At 36.2% G+C, this 22,248-nt stretch overlaps 2 protein-coding genes across 2 annotated transcripts; one reads left to right on the top strand and one right to left on the bottom strand.

Moving 5' to 3' along the window:
* Nucleotides 1-711: 711 nt before the first annotated feature.
* LOC123666953 (phenoloxidase-activating factor 1-like) lies at nt 712-15,336 on the bottom strand. Its single transcript, XM_045600966.1, has 11 exons — nt 15,328-15,336; nt 14,434-14,515; nt 10,157-10,257; nt 9,015-9,140; nt 7,565-7,712; nt 6,518-6,675; nt 4,974-5,098; nt 3,287-3,436; nt 2,350-2,488; nt 1,529-1,645; nt 712-994 (listed from the first exon to the last, which is right to left on the bottom strand). The coding sequence occupies exons 1-11, from the start codon at nt 15,334-15,336 to the stop codon at nt 800-802; spliced, it is 1,350 nt and encodes a 449-aa protein (XP_045456922.1). The 3' UTR covers nt 712-799.
* A 1,852-nt stretch (nt 15,337-17,188) lies between these two features.
* On the top strand, nt 17,189-21,438 carry LOC123666718. The gene is made up of 4 exons (XM_045600783.1): nt 17,189-17,228; nt 18,548-18,616; nt 19,915-20,048; nt 21,048-21,438. Exons 1-4 carry the CDS (start codon nt 17,189-17,191, stop codon nt 21,210-21,212), a joined length of 408 nt encoding a protein of 135 aa, XP_045456739.1. The 3' UTR covers nt 21,213-21,438.
* Nucleotides 21,439-22,248: the final 810 nt, after the last annotated feature.

Here is a 22,248-nt window from a genome sequence, read left to right as displayed (position 1 = left end):
TAGGAAATTCTAAACATTTTAAACACTATTATTTAGCTGTGATCTTCTGTAAGGTCGTCTTCTGTAAGGTAATCCTCAATCCCCTGGGGAGCTCTGGTCACCTTACTCACCAACAGGAACACAATATTGCTTGAAAGCAGTATTATTTAGCTGTGGTCTTCTGTAAGGTTGAGGTACTACCCCAGTCGGGCTGCTCCATATTTTGAGGAGGAAATTTATAAAGCTAAAGAGTTAGCTTTGTTTGTTTGTTTAAAAACTCTAATCTCAGGAACTACTGGTTAGAATTGAAAATTTATTTTCCTATTGGATAGTCGATTACATTTATCGAAGTAGGCTTCATTTTGCTTGACATTATTAATCCCAGCTTTATTGCCAGGGTCTACCTTCCAACTAACGCAGCATTGAGTGCAGATTTTTCGCATCATTCTAGGTTAGACAATTGACTCTCATGTCCTGCTTCACGACATTTAAGCATCATAAAAATGAATAAAAATTGATTTTATTGAATTGTTTAAATTAATTGTTAAATTTAATGTCATTTGTATACAAAAATCTGTAGATATATGTAGAATTTGTGATCAACTTAACTAAAGCATTGGGTTCATGCTTTTTTGGACGTCCGGGAGGTCTAGATCCAGGGACAGACATGTCAGGACACATTTTTCCTACGTAGTCCTCAGACCGACGCACCACATGGCCATACCACAAATATAATTATTAAGAATTTTTATTTAATTTCAATAATGGCATATTTTCTCAACAGAATACATTTAAACACATTAACGACATTTAATATTTATTAATTAGTCAATTCTTTATAACTCTGCCATTCTTGAGGCCAGACATTGTCAATGATCCAGTCTAAAAATAGTGACACTCTAGTGTAGACGCCTGCACTTTTCCCACATCTAGGTCCGAAGGAGACTATTCCTTCGATTGAATATGAGCAGCTTAGATTCTTGAAAAGCGCCATCAAGGGTCCACCGCTGTCGCCCTGAAATATAAATATGTGTTTTGTAGCTGAAGAGATATTCAATCAGAGTTTTCTTTTTTTGTTAGACAACTAGGTCGGCAATCAAGCGTACGGTCCACTTGATGTTAAGCGGTTACCGAAGCTTCATCATCATCATCATCATCATTCCAGCCTATTGCAGTCCATTGGTGGACATAGGCCTCCACAAGTTCACGCAAAAATAACGTGAACTCATGTGTGTTGCCCATAGTCACCACGCTGGGCAGGCGGGTTGGTGACCGCAGGGCTGGCTTTTTGGCCGAAGACGTACCGAAGCTTATAGTCTATTATTATAAGCCTGCAACTCCAAAAGTATCGAAAGAGTATTGCCAAAGCATCTCCCGACCTTTCTCAAGAGCTCTGGCCATCTTAATCACCACAAGAATATTGTGGTAGCCAATTACCTTAACTACCCCTATTGTTATTAAAAAAAATGCTTTCCTACGAGAAAAAAATATGCTTTTGAAGCCTACTTGAACAATGTAATTATTTATTTGGAAGTTTTGCTTTTGTTACCTTGCAAGTATCTTCTGTGATGGGGCTCACCGCCCCTCTGGCGCATATCATTATATCCGCTCGGTAGAGACTGTCAAACTTTTGGCTGCAAAGACTTTCATCCTCCCAAACTGATGCCTGGAACAAAAATTTATTTATGGGGCCATCCATAAAATACATCGCGCGAAATTTTATTTATTTTTAATGTTTTTCTCTTATCACGCTGTCGCTTTCAGTGACCCCCTAACAAATGTTGCCTCACTAAAGCCAAGCCATCGTCCCATATATGATGATGATGATAATTCGGTCTCTAACATCCCACTACTGGGCATAGGCTTCTTCTTCATGCTGCTCCATTGCGGGTTGACAGGTATTCCCTACTATGAGCAACGATCGCTATGAATTAATTATGATGAAAACTGGGACCGATAGCTTAACGTGCTCTACGAGGCGTGGAGGGGTGACCCACTAAGACAGACATTCAAACCTGAAAGAAATATTTGTACAAATACAAGTATCCATTCCGAAAGGGAATCGAACCCGCAAGCCGCCGGTATTTACGCGCCTACATGCACCTCTACACCAGAGTGGTTGTTGGGTGATGGGGCGTTACTTGCAGTGGGTGTGGGGGGTACTTGCAGTTGTCCTTAGGCTATGGTAATAGCTTACCATCCAAAAAAAGGAAATAACAAATTAGGCAGGTTAGGAAGAATAGCGTGTCATCTGCACTTCACAGCGAGGAAATGAACATACACCTCATATTACATAATATCCTAACAAATTAAAGGTTACATTTGTCTCTTTATAATATCCCTCTAAGATAGATCGAAGAGTACACTCACTCTCAAGAGAATTTCTGACGCCTTCCCCCTCTTCCCTCCTTCACCTGTCTCCCCCCACCCGGCTATGATCCTCTCGTTATCGACGTCACTTTTAGTCAGGGGCAGGCAAGCTGGTCGCACGAATTCGTTAAACTTTACTCTGAAAATGTCCAGCCCTTTTTAACCGACTTTCAAAAGCGGTGGAGGTTCTCAATTCGGAGAACTCAAGAACATTTGACTGAGTGGACCGATTTCGATGATTTTTTTTTATCTAAAGGTGGTGCCTATCATGTGGTCCCATTTAAATGTAATTGAGAACTGGCGAGTACTTTTCGAGATATACCCTATGGAAAAAATCGCATAAAACATGGACAAATGCAGACCAAATTCTCACACCGAGTTATAAGAATCTATCAGATCTCATAGACTCTCATAACCCTGTATGAGAATTTGGTCTGCATTTGTTCATGTTTCATGAGATTTTTTTCATAGGATATCTAATAATGCGTATTCACTTGACTATTTTTCTGTCGAATTACGTTGTATTGTTGTACCTCATTAATTTTTACTGAGTGAACCGATTTCGATAACGCGTTTCTTAATCGAAAGTTGATACTTGTCAAGTGGTCTCATTTAAATTTGGTCACCCGAGTACTTTTTGAGTTATCTTAAATACTGCGTATTTACTTGACTATTTTTTCGTCTACCTACGAGTACGTTGTATTATTTGTCGATGTAATTGAAGTTGTTTTTTTCGTTTTCAAGAAAATTATTATTTATATGCTCATAACTTATGGGTGTACCGATTTTAATGATTCTTTTTTCGAAAGCTAAATACTTGAATAAAGTTACTTTTGATTTTGATTAGTATAGTGATAATGTAGCAATCTCATAATTTCCGTTGATTTTAATAGCAAGAGTGACGAATACCTTTTAGTTCAAGAACACCTGTACCAACCTTTCGTTCAGCTCCAGTAAGGCTATATCGTGATGTTTCTCTCCCTTTTCATACAATTTGTGAGGAATTGTTCTGACAATGTTGCACAGAATACCCGATCTTGTGTCTGTCTTATTCAGGGTTCCCAGCAACGCGTAACGAACTCGACCACTGGAAGAACACATAATAGTTTCAAGTTTGCGGATTACTTTTGCTTTTTTTTAAATATTCATTTCTTTCTTTTCTGTCTTCTTTATTTTACACAAAAAAGTGTGTGTCAGCTCCGACGTACGACTGGAGTTTACTCCTTCAGATCGACTGTCTAAATAGGCACCAAAAAAGGCTTACTAGTCTAGTAAATAAACGAATCAAATAACGCCATCTATCGGAAATCTAGTAGATTTCACTTCTAATATATTTTTCATACTAGGGTCCTTATATGAAAATCGATTTCTAAGGAGTTAACTCCAAAAATTATTTACAAATCGACGAAAAAAATAGACGCCCAAGTAAGTGGCTGGCCCTATCAGCTAAAACAGCGATCTCTTTCAGGCAACCTTAAGTAGAGCCACTGAGGTAGGGCACAGCAGGAATTTCCTGCTCAAAATATGGAGCAGCCCGACTGGGGTAGTACCTCGACCTTACAGAAGATCACAGCTAAATAATACTGTTTTCAAGGAGTATTGTGTTAATGTTGGTGAGTAAGGTGACCAGATCTCCTGGGGGGATTGGGGATAGGGTCGTAAACGCGCTTGCGATGCTTCTGGTGTTGCAGGCGTCTATAAGCTACGGTAATCGCTTACCATCAAGTGAGCCGTACGCTTGTTTGCCAATCTAGTGACAAAAAAAGTTAGCTACAAAAATATGGGTGGATGTAGATATGAAACGATCTTCTACGTCCATCTGTGTTATGTATTAGGTTTTGTATTTGAAAAAGTTTTTTCTGAAATTTCAAAGGCTAAATAAGGCTTCAAGGGCTTTTGAAAAATTTAAACTAAACTATCAAAACTATTATGGAAAATTTAATTTATTTGTATAGTAATCTCTGACGCCGCGTTGGCGCAACGGTTACAGCCATGGATTGTATCTGTTGCGCTGGCGGTTGTGGGTTCGATCCCCGAACATGACAAACATTTGTATTGGCCATACAAGTGTTTGCCGTGGTCTGGGTGTTTGTACAGTCCTTGTGGGTCTCCCCACCGTGCCTCGAGGAGCACGTTAAGCCGTTGGTCCCGGTTGTTATCATGACACCTGATAGCGATCGTTACTCATAGTAGGGAATATATCCGCCAACCCACATTGGAGTAGCGTGATGGATTAAGCTCTGATCCTTCGCCAACACGGGGAAAGAGGCCTATGCCCAGTAGTGGGATATTACAGGCTGAAACAAATAGTAATCAATAGGTTTATTTTTTCTATCTCAATGTAACTAAAGATATTAAGCGGTACAACTGATGGTAAGCGATTAACATGACCTATATATATACGCCCGAAACACCAGAAGCATCACAAATATTTTGCCGACCCCTACACCAGAGCATGATCCAGGAGCTCAAGCACCCTTACAACAGGAACACAACCCTGCTTGAAAGCAGTATTATTTAGCTGTGATTTTCTGCAAGGTTGATGTACTTTGCCTGACGGGATCATCGAGATTTTGCGTAGGATATTTCAAGCTGTGCCCATCAATGATTCAAAATGTACTTACAGCTTGTTCTCCGATATAATATGAGCCGCTGTTAAGATGAATCTTTCGCTGATGAGAGACCCTCCTCCCACCCAAATAATATCAGCGTCGTCTGTGTAAACCGGGTTATGACAACCAATGACCGCCTGTCAATATTTTACAAATGAATTATTATTAGTAAATTGAAAAAAAAATAAGATTTTTTTCTGTCGTTTCGTCTTACAAGATGTTTTGGTTTGTTACAGGTAACTCTAAATTCGAACTCCAAGTGTTACTCAGGAAAAAAACTTTCTAGACTTTTTTAAATTTAATGTTTTTAAGACATCTTCCAAAACATACATTTATAATTATAGTTTACGAAAATGTTTTAAAATTATTTGCTGGGTGTTGTTTTATTTACAAGTTGCCACGTCATGGTTAATGAGGGTTTCATCTAAGAAATATTCACTTTTATCAAACTAACATAAAACTTATCTAAATTCTAACTGTGCTCCGCGGTTTCAAACTCGTTAATTTGAGAAAAAGAATAGCCTATAGCCTTCCTCGATAAATAGGCTATCTAACACAAACAACTCTACTGTGTGGCTACGGCACTAAAGAATTTAGCCATCCCCTCTCTTCCCGTGGGTGTCGTAAGAGGCGACTAAGGGATAACACAGTTCCACTACCACATTGGAACTTAAAAAGCCGACTGATGGCGGGATAACCATCCAACTGCTAGCTTTGAAATACACAGGCCGAAGACGGGCAGCGTCTTCGGTGCGACAAAGCCAGCTCTGCGGTCACCAACCCGCCTGCCCAGCGTGGTGACTATGGGCAAAACACATGAGTTCACGCTATTTTTGGCGTAAACTTATGGAGGCCTATGTCCAGCAGTGGACTGTATAGGCTGTAATGATGAACACAAACAAAAATCTGTTCGAACTGGTAATTTCCGAGCCTTTAAACAACTAAAATTTTCTGCTTTATAATATCACTGGTTATGTCCGCGACTTCGTCCGCGTGGAATTTAGCAAAAAAAGTTATTGTTCAGTTCGCAGAGTTATCTATATCTATACAAATAAATATAATCGGAGTGTCTGTTTGTAATATTAAAATAATCGCTTTTTACTAAATGCAAATAGTAATGCAATATACACGGGACATATACCAAAATAACATTTTTTACAATTTTTGTCTTTCTGACACTCCAATTTTATTTATTTGTTTAGAAAACCAAACTCGTAATAACAAATTCTTTTATATATTTCTTGGAGAAAAAAAATATTTAAAATTTATTCAAGACTAGAAGAAAGAGAACGAGTGAGAAATAACTGTCATAAAGTAAGAAATCATCATCATCATCATCATCATCATTACAGCCTATACAGTCCACTGCTGGACATAAGCCTCCACAAGTTTACGCCAAAAATAACGTGAACTCACGTGTTTTGCCCATAGTCACCACGCTGGGCAGGCGGGTTGGTGACCGCAGTACTGGCTTTGTCGCACCGAAGACGCTGCTGCCCGTCTAAAAAAGAAGTAAGTAAGAAATAAAAGAAGAAAATAATAGAGCCGTAACTCACCATATGAGGAAACTCTCTCGGCAAAGCCGGCACACCTTCTGATATCCTGAATTGCGATGTGCTGGTATCTCTGCCGCAAGTGTTCATCCTTTCAAACTTAAATTCGTTTTCGTCAGATGATATGCATTTATTGAAATAGCGCTGGTAACTAATGCATTCTGAAATTATAGTCAATTGTATTATCTACTCAATCATTACATCATTACAGCCTATACAGTCCACTGCTGGACATAGGCCTCCACAAGTTCGCGCCAAAAATGCGCGACCTCATGTGTGTTGCCCATAGTCACCACGCTGGGCAGGCGGGTTGGTGACCGTATCTACTCAATATGCAGCACAAATCATCACTTTAGCCTATCGCAGTCCACTACTGGACATAGGCCTCACCAAGTTCGCGCCAAACATCCCGGTTTTCCGCAATCCTCGTCAAACCACCTATTATTGATAGTGCTTATTATTTAGACCGATTTTTATATTTTAAAAAAATAACATGATTTGATGACCTCAGTTGGTTAGAGCAAGGACAGTGATGAATGCAGTCATTGGATCTTCACTTACGTAAAATGTTTTAATAGGCCTTAACACCTGTCCTGTCTCCTCCGATTGTCCTGGTATAAATATGTGTTTGTGTTCTATGTTACGAACCCCAAATAAAAGAATGTATTCTGTAGGATGTTTTCGAGTAACTTGTTTACTTATTTAAATAATTAAAAAAAAAATGGGTAGTTATTCATTGAGGTAGGTGCAGCAGAAAATATCCTGCTTCTAATCTGGAGCAGCTCTTCTGGGGAAGTACCTCGATCTTACAGAAGATCATAGCCAAATAATACAGCGTTCAAATAGGCCTTAGCCTTCCAGTGGTAATTTAGATGGCCAGAGCTGCTGGGGAGAGTCGTAGTTAGAGTTGGCAATGTGTTTTCAACACTCCTAGTGTTACAGACGTTTACAGTCTAATAACCGCTTACTATTAAAAGGCCAATGAGCTCATTTGACGACCTAGCCGTATAAAAAAAGTGGAGTCTAGTAGCTTCAATTGTATCTACGTACTTCTCCATGCGAACTGTTGGTACTGTGTTGCAGCTTTATATAGCTTCGGTTTTGGTAGTGGAGGACATTGTTTCGGTTCAGGTGCCTCTGGTATGTCCGGTGTATTCTGACAGCAAAGGAGCGGCTGTCTACCTTCGTAACGGCATGTCTGAAAGTTGAGTTTTTAAGCGATCATAAAAATTATTCAACTGAAGTAGGACACAGCAGGAAATTTGTTGCTCAAATATGGAACAGCCGACTGGGTTAGTACCTCGATCTGACAAAAGATCACAGCTAAATAAGACTGTTTACAAGCAGTATTATCCTGTTGGTGAGTAAGGTGACCAGAGCTCCTGGGGGGGGGGGGGGGGGGTGTTGGCAACGCGCTTGCGATGCTACTGGTGTTGCTGGCATCTATAAGCTACGGTAATTTCTTACCATCAGGTGAACCGTATGCTTGTTTGCCAACCTAGTTAAATATATATAAAGGAATATATTCTTTTGAGTTTGTATATTTGTATAGTACCTTTTTTATAGCTGTAGTAATATGTATTGTTTTATAAAGAGATTTTTGACACTCCATAATAGTCAGATATAAAAGAAATATTTAATTTTATGTACCTATAGGAATTGGTAAATAGCTTTAAATGTCGTTTCTTTGCTTTTTCAGGTAGCTTAAGGGTTTTTATAATTAATTTTGTATCATAATGTATAAAGAAAAATTGTATAATAAAATCTTTGTTTTTTCAGAGAAACACACTGTATAATTTTCCGATTCCAATTTTAAGTAATCAACTCATGTCTTATATATATAAAACTAAAAAAACTTTTTTGTGTTACATGCCGTTTTTCTCAAGGAAAACTATTGGCTATAAAACATTAAAATACAATTACTTACTTGATTTCAAAAAGTTACGCGATGTAAAAGGCATTTTAACGAAAATAAATTCATTTAAGTAAATTAGTGACCTCTAAGAAATATTACGTCACAAAATCGACTCCTAAAAATGATTTAGTGATTAAATATAGCATAACGATTAAAAATTCGATTTTCTTTACTTTAAAGATAAATAAAAAATATTTTCTCCTATATCTCATCGGACATTGAACGGATATCGGACATTTTCCACCTTCCTTGTTTTCATATGTATTTTATGGGCAACCTCTAACATACAAAGGAAGACTAGTCAATCAGTAGAGATCTCTTCCAGACAACTTTAGGTACAAGAGAATATGGAAATATGACGTACACACATTACCAATATTTGCAGGTCACAGCACTGACTTATAGCTGTTGGCACTGGCGGTCGCGGGTTCGATCTCCGCACATTGTATTTGTACTGGATATACAGGTTATCGTAGTCTCGTCGTGTAATTGTCTATTATGTGTTCCCGGACCCCCGACACTTGAATACATCCTAGTGGTTACCATTGAATGTGAGAAATTTATTTTATTTATTTTAATACATACCAACTCCTTTGACCTGATGACACCATCGTTTGATGCTTTGAAATAATCCTTGAATGTACCAGTTCGAAACAGAAGACCTTGTGATGGACAGCAAACAATCTTCACATCAGAATCATATCCACAAGTCTGGAAATTTAGAACAATCTTACAGGTAGGTATACCATTCTCTAGATTATAATCATCATTACAGCCTATACAGTCCACTGCTGGACATAGGCCTCCACAAGTTTACGCCAAAAATAACGTGAACTCATGTGTTTTGCCCATAGTTACCACGCTGGGCAGGCGGGTTGGTGACCGCAGGGCTGGCTTTGTCGCACCGAAGACGCTGCTGCCCGTCTTCGGCCTGTGTATTTCAAAGCCAGCAGTTGGATGGTTATCCCGCCATCGGTCGGCTTCTTAAGTTCCAAGGTGGTTGTGGAACCTTGTTATCCCTTAGTCGCCTCTTACGACACCCACGGGAAGAGAGGGGGTGGCTAAATTCTTTAGTGCCATAGCCACACAGCACGGCACTAGCTTATAATACAAGCTGAAAATGTATAAACTATATTAAGGGCACAACTGAAAGATATCTCAAGAACTTTAATTAGAAGAAACTAAACCTTTATTTTATAACGAGCTTAAAAAAAAGGAGAAGTTCGTTCGTTAGTTTGTTTTCGTTACCTTATAAGATAATTGTGTTTGTAGGCAAACGAAGAAAAACTGCAATTACATCGACAAGTAATACAACGTAAGTAGATGAAAAAAATTAACAAAAGGACTAGTCGACACTACGATTTTCGAAGGCTTCCCTGGATTTCTCTAGAATTCCATCATCAGATCCTGGTTTCCTTATCATAGTACCACACTTGAGATATCCTCTTTCCAACAAAAAAATAATATCAAAATCGGTTCATAAACAACGAAGTTATCCCCAAACGTACATAAAAAATATATACTCGTATGTATATACGGTCGAATTGACCAACCTCGTCCTTTTTTGAAGTCGTTTAAAAAAGTAATACAGACGAGAAATAAAACAACATTATTGGCGATAGGTATAGGATTGGTATTCGCCGGATCTTTATCGAATTTAAATGGAACACCACAAGTACTAATTGAACCTGCTTTTTTAATTCAATTAAATATAGGAAGTGGCTTACGGGTGGCTTCTTTTGGTGTATATTAACAAGGTCTATGGCGAAAGGACACTCATAGATTCTTCTACAGACACCTGTTACTTCACCCTCATTACAAGGTTGACCTGGAAATACATTTTTTTATATATAACAAGTGTACGCCTTACCTGATGGTAAGCGATTACCATAGCTTATAGACGCCTGCAACACCAGAAACATGGCAAGTGCGTTGCCAACCCAACCCCTCCAGAAGCTCTGGTCACCTTACCACAGAAACACAACAAAGTTTGAAAGCAGTATTATTTAGCTTTGATCTTCTGTAAGATTGAGATACTTCCCCAGTCGGGTTGCTCCAGATTTTAACCAGCATTTCCTGCTGTCCCCTACTATTTCTAAACGCCAACACTAAATGGAATAATGCTTTTTTTGTAATCTTCAGTATTAGGACAAAGTTTTCATAGAAGAAAATAAAAAAAAAAGATTTATCCACGAAAAAAGATACAGGAAGATAACGATAACAATTCAGCCTGCAACATCCCATGTAGGAAAAGGTTCAGAGCTTAATCTATCACAATGCTTTACTGCGGGTTCACGGATATATTCCCTACAATGAGTAACGATGATGATACATCTATGTTTGCGGTAACGATCGGTACCAAATAATAAAAAATGAGATGCTACAAAATTCGTCCAATCAGGTTTTATAAAAAACAGTAATATATTTATCGTATATGTATTATTCAAATATTAAAAGTAGTTTTGTAGCATATTTTTCCTTATTCGGTAGGTTACATGCAATAAAGTCTAAACCTTATTTTACGATTAACTTTGGAGGTTCTCAATTCAACTGTACTTTTTTGTAATTATTTCAAATCTTTTGGCTGTGTGTTACGGTATTGATGACACATTTTTAATCAACAAATGGTGCTTGTCGTGTGGTTCGAATTAAACTTAATTTACAAAACAATCCTTTGCAATAATCCTTACATGTCTATGTTATTAATCATTCAACTAAGTCATTGCATATTATAGTTATATTACAAATATACATACGAACTGTAACGCTGTTGGTTTTCGAACAAAATAAAAATAAATAAATAAATATTATATTGCGACAAAGCCAGCCCTGCGGTCACCAACCCGCCTGCCCAGCGTGGTGACTATGGGCAAAACACATGAGTTTACGCCATTTTTTGGCACGAACTTGTGAAGTTTTATGTCCAGCAGTGGACTGTAATAGGCTAAAATGATGATGATGGTAAAATATTATATTTAACTGTGCCTGCGACTTCACCCGCGTTTTGGATATTTACATGTTCAACGTGATTCTTTAAATTGGCATAACTTTTATTTATCAACCGATTGATATGAAACAAACACTAAATGCTAAGTGAAGTTTACCGCAATATACTAGTGAATACCGCAACTAAATCGGCACAAACGCACAAACAAACAAATTGACAATAATTGTAACAATCATTGTTTTGGGTGCATTTGCGTTGATAAAGGTCCCAATAATAATTTTTCTCATATATCTTCCATGTACAGACAGCGATCCGTTACATTTTATTATATGTATTGATTTTGAAACCAATACATAAATAAAGCTTACGTCTACTGACGTCAGCATAAAACAATCGTCACACATAAGAAATAATAGTCAGTATGTAACTAGCTTTTCGCTCGCCTCCGTGGATTCCAAGATTTTTTTCTGTTTAGTTTTCTACCAAAAATATATAATCAAAATCTAAAATAATTTATTCAAATAGCTTCAAAAGCACATTCGAATCGTCATTTTACATATCAAAATTTTTAAGTAATTATTATTTTTAAAAGTATAGCCTCAATATAGCGTCATTTTTTGTGATGTTTTTTTAAAGTTAATAGTTAGTATTTTTTTGAGTTTTCGCTTGCGTTGAATACCGAATTTTATCTATTCCGTTTTTTAACAAAATATAGCCTATGTTAATCAGAAATTTCATATCGTTTTCCTTGTTATTTTTTTAAGACTATTAAACAAACAAAAAACCCCTCCACTTATAATATTAATACAGATAATAATAAAATATTATAAACATCTTCGTTACATAAGCAATTATAGATACACAATCTAATAAGATTATTTAACTAATAATCTATTACGAGTATAATATATATTTAATTAATAAAAAACGTTATAAACATGTACAAAAAATCCTTACCGGTTCTATTTCTACACAATATACATTGGAATACTGTAAAAAACACAATAATTTGTTTTGAAACACTCATTTTAATGTATCAACTTATTACTCACAACATTTAAGACGCATGTCCTTGTGGACGACTACAGAAGTTGTGAATCTCGTTTCCTTATGTCATACTATTTCTTGCCCACGGTTTTGCCACCTTCTGTTGCAAATTTTTATATACTTTATAAACGCAACAAACAAGCTTACGGTTCGCCGATGGTATGATGGTATGGTATGGTAGCGGGTACTGTAGCTCATTGATACCAACAACGCCTGGATCATTTGTTACCCTGTCCCAAACCTCTGGCTACCTTACTTACTAACCGAATACTGCACAACTTCAGAGCTGTGTTATTTAGCTGTGATCTCCTGTTAAATTAAGATACATCTTTAGATAGGCAGCTCCAAATTTTTCAAAAAGATTTCCTACGGTGCCCTACCTCAAAAAATAATACTATAAAAATAGCTTATGAAGGGGTTGTAAGTGTTTGTTGTTAAGTCGTAACAATATCATTTCAAACTTCATTCAATATTTTACCATCAGGTGAGCCGTACGCTTGTTTGCCGATCTAGTTGTATAGAAAAATATAACTTTTGGGGTTAGCGCGTACGAATGAGCAAGCAGGTTTTGTTATGTGCGGAATGGCGCACGTGGATGAAGGTCACGAGTTCGAGTAAGACTATCTATATATTTATATCTATACAAATAAATAAAATTAGAGTGTCTGTTTGTAATATTGAAATAAAAGCTTTTCACTAAATGCATATGGGTGTATATACGGTACATGTACTAAAATAACACTTTTTACCATTTTTGCGGTCTGTCTGTCTGTTTGTTCCGGCTAATCTCTGAAACGGCTGGACCGATTTTGACGGGACTTTCACTGTCAGATAGCTGATGTAATAATGTGTAACTAAGGCTATTTTTATTTTTGAAATTTATTTCGTTTATAAATCGGCGAACTAAACAATAATTTTTTTGTTAAATTCCACGCGGACGAAGTCGCCGGCACAACTAGTAGACTATACATTAGACACTGTATAGCCATTACACATAGACTATACATAAAAATCTTACACTTTTTTTAACGTTTCGGACGTTTTCTGCCGGCCAGGGTACCCCCCCGCATCGCCCCATAAGGAACTTCTTTCCAAAACATATTTTTTTTTAAAGTGTGACCGTGTAGTTTCGTGGTGCTTAAAGTTTGACCAAATTTCTAAGTTTTTCTTAAATGCCCATAATTTTTAAACTGCATGGGGTAGATTTTTTTTCTGATTTTTCTCATGATAGTTACAATCAATCCTATCACCCCGTTTCGGCTTGACGTTGAGTTTTATGACACCTGTATATATGAAAATAAAGAACCTTTATTTTAACATTTTCAATTTGACTACACAGACTTTGACAATCAACAAAATAGTATAATATGCGTGTGTGTGTCAAATATATGGTAGTGTGTGTAATATTTTTTTTATTGATCTGATGTATTTTTATGCATAATTAAAAAAAAATATTAGCATTCTGCATTCCTTCTCTATATGTATAAACTACAAGACAGTGTATGAATTTTCATTCTCGTCCGTCCGCGCAATTTTCGTAAAAAGAGGTATAAGCTTTCTTCACGTATTAATATATAAATAAGTTGAGTGTAATTTTCATTGGTAAAGCGACGATTTATTAAATAAATACACCTAAATATTTTATTATAATTTTTTATTTTTATTTTTTATTTGAAGGTGCCTTTGAAGGCTACTTGAATAATTTTAATTTTTGATTTTGAAGCTTTATCCACTGATAATACAGATATAACTTTATTTTATTTTCGTTATATCTAAAGTAGGCGTCTTTGCAAATAGTTCTTATAAATACTGCGTGTTTGCTATTTTTATTTGTGTACAGTATATCGCGTTTCTCTTTGTATTTGTGTGTCGAGCGACGCGGGAAGTGCTTTTAAATTATATTAGTATTGGTGTTTGGATTTCCATGTACCCTTGAATCAAATTTTGATTTTACTAGCCCGGTGGCGCAGCCAGCAACCTTTTTTTGGTATCGCAGGGGAACCCATTAACGGGTGATATCTAGGATGCCCGGGTAGGCATTTCTAGACCGTATGTCAGCTTCAGCACTTGATACCGACAATACCGACCAAAACTGAAACAAAATTTTATATATACAATAATATAGTTTGTATATAATCTGAATCTCGGAAACGGCTCCAATGATTTTCATGAAATTTAGTATGCAGGAGATTTCGGGGGCGATAAATCGATATAGCTAGGATTCATTATTCATATTTTATCAATATGTAATTCGTATTTAAATATGATTTCCAAATAATACGATTAACTAAAAATACCGAGCAAAGCTCGATCATCCAGGCTCGATCATATAGGTGTAGGTTTTTATATAAGTATTATTTATATGAATTTATCGAAAAAAAAAAAAATTGTAGATTATTATTTTACGTGGGGAAAATCCTTCATGGATACCCAGCGCGGGGGTGCCAGAGGGTTATGCAGACTCCTACTGACTAAAAACCACCACGTGTGAGCAGTCGTCCGCCTGGGTGGGGCGAGATGGGGTCGCGCTAGCATTCGCCACCTCGCCCCGGCAGTAGGCCCGGACAAAGCCTCCGGGCCCCAAAATATGTAGGTACCTGTATCAGCTATCTAGCTGATACAGGTACCTTATAACACAAGCGTTAAGTTGCTTACCGTATGAAAAAAATACACACACAAACACACACACATATACGGGCGTCTGTTCCTAAGATAGGCAATAAATATATATTCTTTCGATAAATATACATATAAATAAAAAAGTGTGTGTGTGTACTTATGTACGCACGTAAGAAGTTATACTATTGACTAGCTAACTTCACATTGCTAACTTCTTTTTCGTTGACTATCTAACTTCAGAGTGTCGGTTTTACAACGGTGTGCGCGCGCATCGAAGAAATTTACCCTCATCATTTTTCCCTAATGAAAGTATAACTTCAATAAATGTTACACCCAGACTCAGAAAGTAACAGTACAAACTGCGCCAACGGGCTAGTTAAGACATCAAAAGACAGTCCCTTATTCATAGACATTAAATTATAAATTCATAACCCGTGATACCGCGATAATACAACATTACGGAGTCAATACAAGTACCCTCTTTCACTAACATTTAGCATATTTATTGAAAAACTTCTTAAAGTATGAGAAATATTGCTTATTACCCAAATATTCAAATTAATTTTGTACTATTTTTAACGCGATCGTTTTTAATGATTTTTTCGACAAATTTCAATTATATTAGGCCTTTCTCTGTATTATATAACCCTCACCCCTCTGTTTGTGAAAATATAAGATACTGGCCGTGCTACGCTGTTTCATTCGCGGTAATTTAAGAAAAAAAATATTAAAATATTATATAGTTACGCGTTGGCGCAAGGCAAGGCAACAGCACTGGTTTGTGACTATTGCGCTGATAGTTGTGAGTTCGATCTCCGCATACGATAAACATTTATATTGGCCATACATGTATATGCGTGTCGTGGTCTGGGTGTTTGTCTGCACAAACCTTGTGGGTCTCTCCACCGTGCCTCGGAGAGCACGTTAAGCCGCCAGTCTTACTATAATGTACACCTGGTAGCGATCGTTACTCATAAGTAGGTAGTAGGGAATATATCCGCCAACCCGCATCAGAGCAGCGTGGTAGATTAAGCTCTCATCCTTCTGATCCTAACGGGGAAGAGACCTATCCCCAAAAGTGGGATATTACAGTCTAAAGCTTATAGCCTATTGCCTTCCTCGGGAAATTCACTATCCAAAACAAAATGAATTTTAAAATTTTTCAATTCGTATAGTGAATTCAATTAGATCGTGATCTCACAAGCGATTTTTGAATTATGCTTCAAAAATAATTTAGTACCTAGATGACCGAGATTAGCACGTTTTTATTTTCGAAAAAAAAAGGGGAAAAATATCGTAATAATCGATCTAAAGACACGTGGATTTGAACCTGGGTCTTCTCCATTCGGGACTGCTAGATTTTTAGACCTTATACATGATGGCGAAATTTACCTTCGTATCCTATAGATAACAGATTTTCATGAAAAAACATGGATAGTACGAAAATTTCTAAAAATTAATCCTAGCTGGAAAGATTTTTCCCCCCTGCATACTAAATTTCATGAAAATGTTGGAACCGCTTGCGAGATTCAGATTTTATATATGTATACATGAATTGAGACATCACACAAATCACAGATACTATTTACAACACTATCATTGAAATAAACAATACTTTATAACAATTCGAGTCGATAACATAGTTAGACTACTACCTTGGAACTTAAAAAGCCGACCCATGACGGGATAACCATCCAACTGCTGGCTTTGAAATACACAGGCCGAAGACAGGCAGCAGCGTCTTCAGTGCGACAAAGCCAACCCGCCTGCCCAGCGTGGTGACTTTGCGCAAAACACATGAGTTCACGATATTTTTGGCGTGAACTTGTGGAGGCCTATGTCCAGCAGTGGACTGTGAGGCTAAAATTATGAACGTTATTCTTCATAACATCAATCTATGTAGAGCTGATCGGCTTTCTTACCCCATTAAAAACTTTTTCATATTTACTTTCAATTTGTCGTCTATGATGTAGTGTAATAAAAAAAGTTAGAGCATGGAGTGTCATGGGATGAAATAACATCTCTACATTAATATTAAAAGCGTCGCCCTACGCGGCAAGCACTGCCTTTGGTATAAATAGGGCTCGCCTGAAAAAAACTGTCACAACGCATCCAGCTTCCGTTCAGCTATCTCGTCCTGATCATCATGTTCAAAATAACAGTTGTGGTCTCTTTAATGCTTATCGGTAAGTTGACTGTAAATATTTTTTAAGAATAATGTGAAGTGTAAATCATCTCTTTTTTGGGTTTCGGCAAACGATTTTTCAATTTACTGAAAATTAATTTAAAGTTTGTATTAAAAATAAATTGATATCTAAGACTTATTATTCAGTACAGGATTACATAAATGATAAAGATGTCTGAATATAACGACGTCGTATTCAAATTTTGTATTAAAACAATTTTTTTTTATGTAACAGCAGAGATTCCTGCCTGTTCTACTCTGTAAAATCTACATTCTGAATCCCTTGTAGCTTGCCATTTAAAAATAATTAAAATTTTAATTTGTAAGATGACGAATCGAATGTAAGTTTAAAGCCTTAGATAAATGAAAATGCGAAACAAATTCTGACTTGTTTGTAATATTTGCAAATAATAAATTTGTAAAAGATTATAAATAAAATTGGAACTGATAATATAAAAGAAACAAACAAAAATCACTTACAGTCTTTTCATAAACTATAATAAAAGTTTGAATAGAAAAGCGTTCCTTAAAAAAAACCGACTTATGTTGACAACGACAAGTAATACAGCGTAGGTTCAAAAAATAAATAATTAAATAAAAAAATAGTATTTTTTTGTGTGTTTTGTTTGTGCTTGGTTGGCAAACAAACATACGGCTCACCTGATGGCAAGCGATTACCGTAGCTTATAATCTTCTGCAACAGTATAAGCATCGCAAGCGCGTTGCCGACCCTATTCCCAATTTCCCACAGGAGCTCTGGTCACCTTACTCACCACAGAAATACAACACTGCTTGAAAACAGTATTATTTAGCTGTGATCTTCTGTAAAATCGAAGTACTGCCCCAGTTGGGCTACTCCATATTTTCGGTTAATTTCAACATAATCTCGCTCAAATTTTAATGTGACCACGACAAGTACTAGCTTTCGATTAGAAAGAGAATCCCATTAGGCCTAACTTAAATGTAAGACAGATCTGACGAGTACTTTTTGACATATCTCTAATAAAGCTCATTTAATGATCTTCGGCTACCTTGTTAATTTTCTAATTTTGTAACTTGTCAATGTGAATAAAAGTATGTTTTTTTGGTTTCAAAAAAAAGAACAAATATTTTTTAAATGCTGCCAGCATTATTGGCGCCATTCAACGCGGTCATGATTTAATACGCTATTATCTGTATACTCGTATATTTAGTTTTAAGTTGTAAATTGTAAATATGTATAATATTTTAAAATTTCGAAATAAATTTGTTACTAATTAATATTATTTAATTAATATCGTGGGACATTGTGAAATTATTGATTAAATTGTTGTCTGTCAGCGACATGGTCTCAGGCTGACGTTAGGCGCAGTAAAAGAGAGGCTGCGTCATCAAGAGACAACGATTCAGGTATTCCAATGTGGAATGATCTAAGAGCTTAGATGCATGATTATAGCGTGTATGTCTGATTCAAATTATTTGGTCGGTGAGTGTAATCGAAATATTTGGTTGTAACCAATTTGGTCGATTGGTTTTGTGGTTGAAACCAATCATTTTGATGTCGATGTATGATTAACGTATGTTGATGTGATCAAGAGGGGTTTATTTGTTTGTATGTTAGAAATTGTTTATATACAAAATCATGGTTAGGAATATAAACAATGACAATTGGTGTTACTCAAATGGTGGCAGTTACACAACTATTTATTTGATACTAACTGTTCGAACAGACTTCGTTCTGTTAAAAGTTCATAGTAAAATATTTTTTTTTCTAGAATAAAAATCTTCCATGGGCCTTAAAAAAATTAAGCCAATGGTGGAATTTTCGAAAATTTTACTTTCATTGTTTTTACTATATATATAATAATGGTTTATAACGCCAAATGAACTACTAAATATTGGTACTAGGGATTAAACCAGTGGGTTATTTATTTTTATACCACTATGGTGGTCATAAGGCGTACAGTCCACCTGGTGGTAAGCGGTTACCGTAGCCTATTAATGCCTACTGCACAACACCACTACTCAAATGCAGTATTATTTAGTTGTTACTTTTTGTAAGCTTCGAAGAATATCTGCTGTCTATTTTGTAATAATGATAATGTTTCCATGATAAATTTGTAATATATTAAAATTCCTAATATTTAACATCAACTTAGCTTTATCCATTTTACTTGCACTGACTCTGCAATGTCAACCAAATTTGCTATGAAATTTATTGCAGGCACAGCTACAATTACCAAGGAAAGTCTAAAATAGTATGTGTAGGGCCACATTATAGCATTTTTTTTTCGAAAAGTTAGTTTTTGATTGATTGTTATAATTCTTGTACGAGTACTATTACGTGGTATACCAATATACGAGGAAAAGCTGTTTAGTTACCTAAAAATCGGTTTCGAAGTTGCAAAGAAGACCCGTTTTTTCCCATTTATATTGGTAACGTGCTGAAAAAATTTATGGATTTTTCACACAAAATAACAAACCACATACCACATAAACAATAAGATCAATCTATTGTGTGTATGAATTTATGTATGTTTTTCACTGTCAGGTCAATACATTAAAATCTAAACCTCAAAAGGGCTCCACTGTGTCTGTGTCAAAAGTTTGATTAATGTCACTTACTTTTCCTCTAGCTTTTCAAGTTACGTTTTACAAGAAATATGCATTTTAATTTTTTTTGTATTTAACCGTTGTTTTATGTGTAGGTAGCACATTATGGGCTGCGAGTCTCTCTTGCGACTCGTGTGGCAGTGAGTGCGCGTCTGCGTGTGGAACGAGACATTTTAGGTCATGCTGCTTCAATTACCTGAGGAAGAAGAGAGGACCTGACGCCCTTAAGGTAACCTTAAGATTGACTTACATTACAGTTATGGTAGGAATTCCACAACATTTTTTATAACTATTACTACTATAAATAATATAAGCCCTGCGGTCACCAGCCCGTCTGCCCAGCGTAGTGACTATGGGCAACATACATGTGTTCACGCATTTTTGGCGCGAACTTGTGGAGGCCTATGTCCAGCAGTGGACTGCAATAGGCTGGAATGATGATGATGATGACTACTACAAATAAGGTTATGCATTATGTATGTATGTATTTATATGTGTATTCTGTATAAGTATTAGTGTGTATGTATTACCATGTAAGTTTATCATACAACTGCACCACCTACCCTGTCTCGAGATTCTATTAAATTCTCAAGGAGGAATTTCAAAAACGAAGAATTCCTTTAATTGGGTTGTCTGGAAGAAATGGCTAAATAGTCATAAGTCCGCCCATTGTACTTCACAGTCTGTAAATGTTTTTTTAAATGTGTTTATTGTTTAAAATGTAGTTGTGGTGTACAATAAAGTATAAATAAATAAATACTACACAGTTTTTTTAAAGAGTAACTGCGGAGTTTCCTTCCCACTCTTCTTTACAGAATCTACATTCCGGATCGCTGGTAGGCTTCACTTTAACTATTATTACACAGTATAAAACAAAGTCGCTTCCCGCTGTCTGTATGCTTAGATCTTTAAACTACGCAACGGATTATGATGTGGTTTTCTTTAATAAATAAAGTGATTCCAGAGGAAGGTTTATATGTATAATACACGCATAATATAGTAGAGGAACACTGATAGTTTTAGAGGTTTCTAATGTGATGCCGTAAATAAACACATTTTTTTGCGCTTACGACACAACACTGATTGAAAAAATGTTATTTAGCTGCGATCTTCTGTACAGTCGACATACTTCCCCAATCGGGCTGCCCAAGATTTTGATATTCAGTGCCCTACCCCAGCTAAATTTTCTCTTCCTTTGGCATTGCTAAATATTTGTATTTTTTCACAGTTCCTATCTCACAACAACCGTGACTGGACACCAGAACCTAACCAGAAATCCAGACCGATTCTCATCTTTGAAGACGCACCAGAACTCAGGAATATCATCCCAAATGACTTCAACCCTTATCCCATTGAAGACGTCTTCGATATTAGACAGAATTATGAGCAGTAGGATTCAAAATTCTATGTTTTATGTACATATAATAATATATTAAGAAATTGAAGGAAAAAATATAATCAGTATACTTAGTTTGGTTATTATATTGTAATAATTTGAAAATTGTGACAAAAAAGAATTTTGTATCTTAAGGCTGGTGAGATATGAAATTTTTAAAAGTAATAGAATGAAGAAAAAAATGCATAAATATAAAACATCATAAATAAATGAAGTTCAATGACGGTATAAGGGTTTTATTTATACGAGTATATGTCCTATACATTATTTACTTACTTTTATTTCTAGACTTAAGTTATCTTATAACATTTCAAATATATTTCGAATATATCAGACAAAAATATTTTACATATAAGCCTGTAATATCTTACTACTGGGCCTATGTCCACAATCACAATGGAGAAAGTGGCCTATGCCTCTTTCCCCATGTAGGAGAATGATCAGAGCTTAATTCACTACGCTGCTCCAATGCGGGTAGGCAGATATATTCTCTAGTATTAGTAAAAATCGTTGTCAAGTGTACATAATAACAACCGGGACTGACCGGGACTACCCAACGTCCTCTTCGAGGCATGGTGGGTAGACCCACAAAGACTGCACAAACGCCTAGACCATGGCAAACATCTGCATGGCTAATACATACAAATGCTTGTCAAAAAAAAAACTAGATCCTTTTCCTTTTAATATATATATATATATATATATATATATAAATGATCTGCCATTTTAAGTTAAGCGTATTTGTCATATGATGCTATTTGCTGATCATACATCGCTTATATTTGAAGTTGATAGAAATAATGTAAATTATGATGATGTGAACAATTCTTTATCATGAATCCAAGGTTGGTTTAAAACAAACAACGTACAACTTGCTTTTGAACGCTAAGAAAACCAAGAACGCTGTGTTTGCGTTGCCCAATGTTATTTGATTCACCAACCCGCCTGCCCAGCGTGGTGACTATGGGCAAAACACCTGAGTTCACGCCATTTTTGGCGCGAATTTGTGGAGGAATATGTCCAGCAGTGGCCT

Source organism: Melitaea cinxia, chromosome 27 (genome assembly GCF_905220565.1).
Source record: "Melitaea cinxia chromosome 27, ilMelCinx1.1, whole genome shotgun sequence".
Classification (NCBI taxonomy): domain Eukaryota; kingdom Metazoa; phylum Arthropoda; class Insecta; order Lepidoptera; family Nymphalidae; genus Melitaea; species Melitaea cinxia.
This window is presented reverse-complemented; position numbering and strand designations above follow the sequence as displayed.

What these genes read in the sequence shown, in the direction of transcription:
- LOC123666953 (XM_045600966.1), bottom strand. An exon ending in ATTATATCGGAGAACAAGCT is followed by an intron (nt 3,437 to 4,973) that starts GTAAGTACATTT and finishes GTGTTCTTCCAG; the next exon opens with TGGTCGAGTTCGTTACGCGT. An exon ending in TTACTGGAGCTGAACGAAAG is followed by an intron (nt 2,489 to 3,286) that starts GTTGGTACAGGT and finishes GGACATTTTCAG; the next exon opens with AGTAAAGTTTAACGAATTCG.
- LOC123666718 (XM_045600783.1), top strand. Translation starts at nt 17,189, where the DNA reads ATGTTCAAAATAACAGTTGTGGTCTCTTTAATGCTTATCG. An exon ending in GGTCTCTTTAATGCTTATCG is followed by an intron (nt 17,229 to 18,547) that starts GTAAGTTGACTG and finishes GTTGTCTGTCAG; the next exon opens with CGACATGGTCTCAGGCTGAC. An exon ending in GAGGACCTGACGCCCTTAAG is followed by an intron (nt 20,049 to 21,047) that starts GTAACCTTAAGA and finishes ATTTTTTCACAG; the next exon opens with TTCCTATCTCACAACAACCG.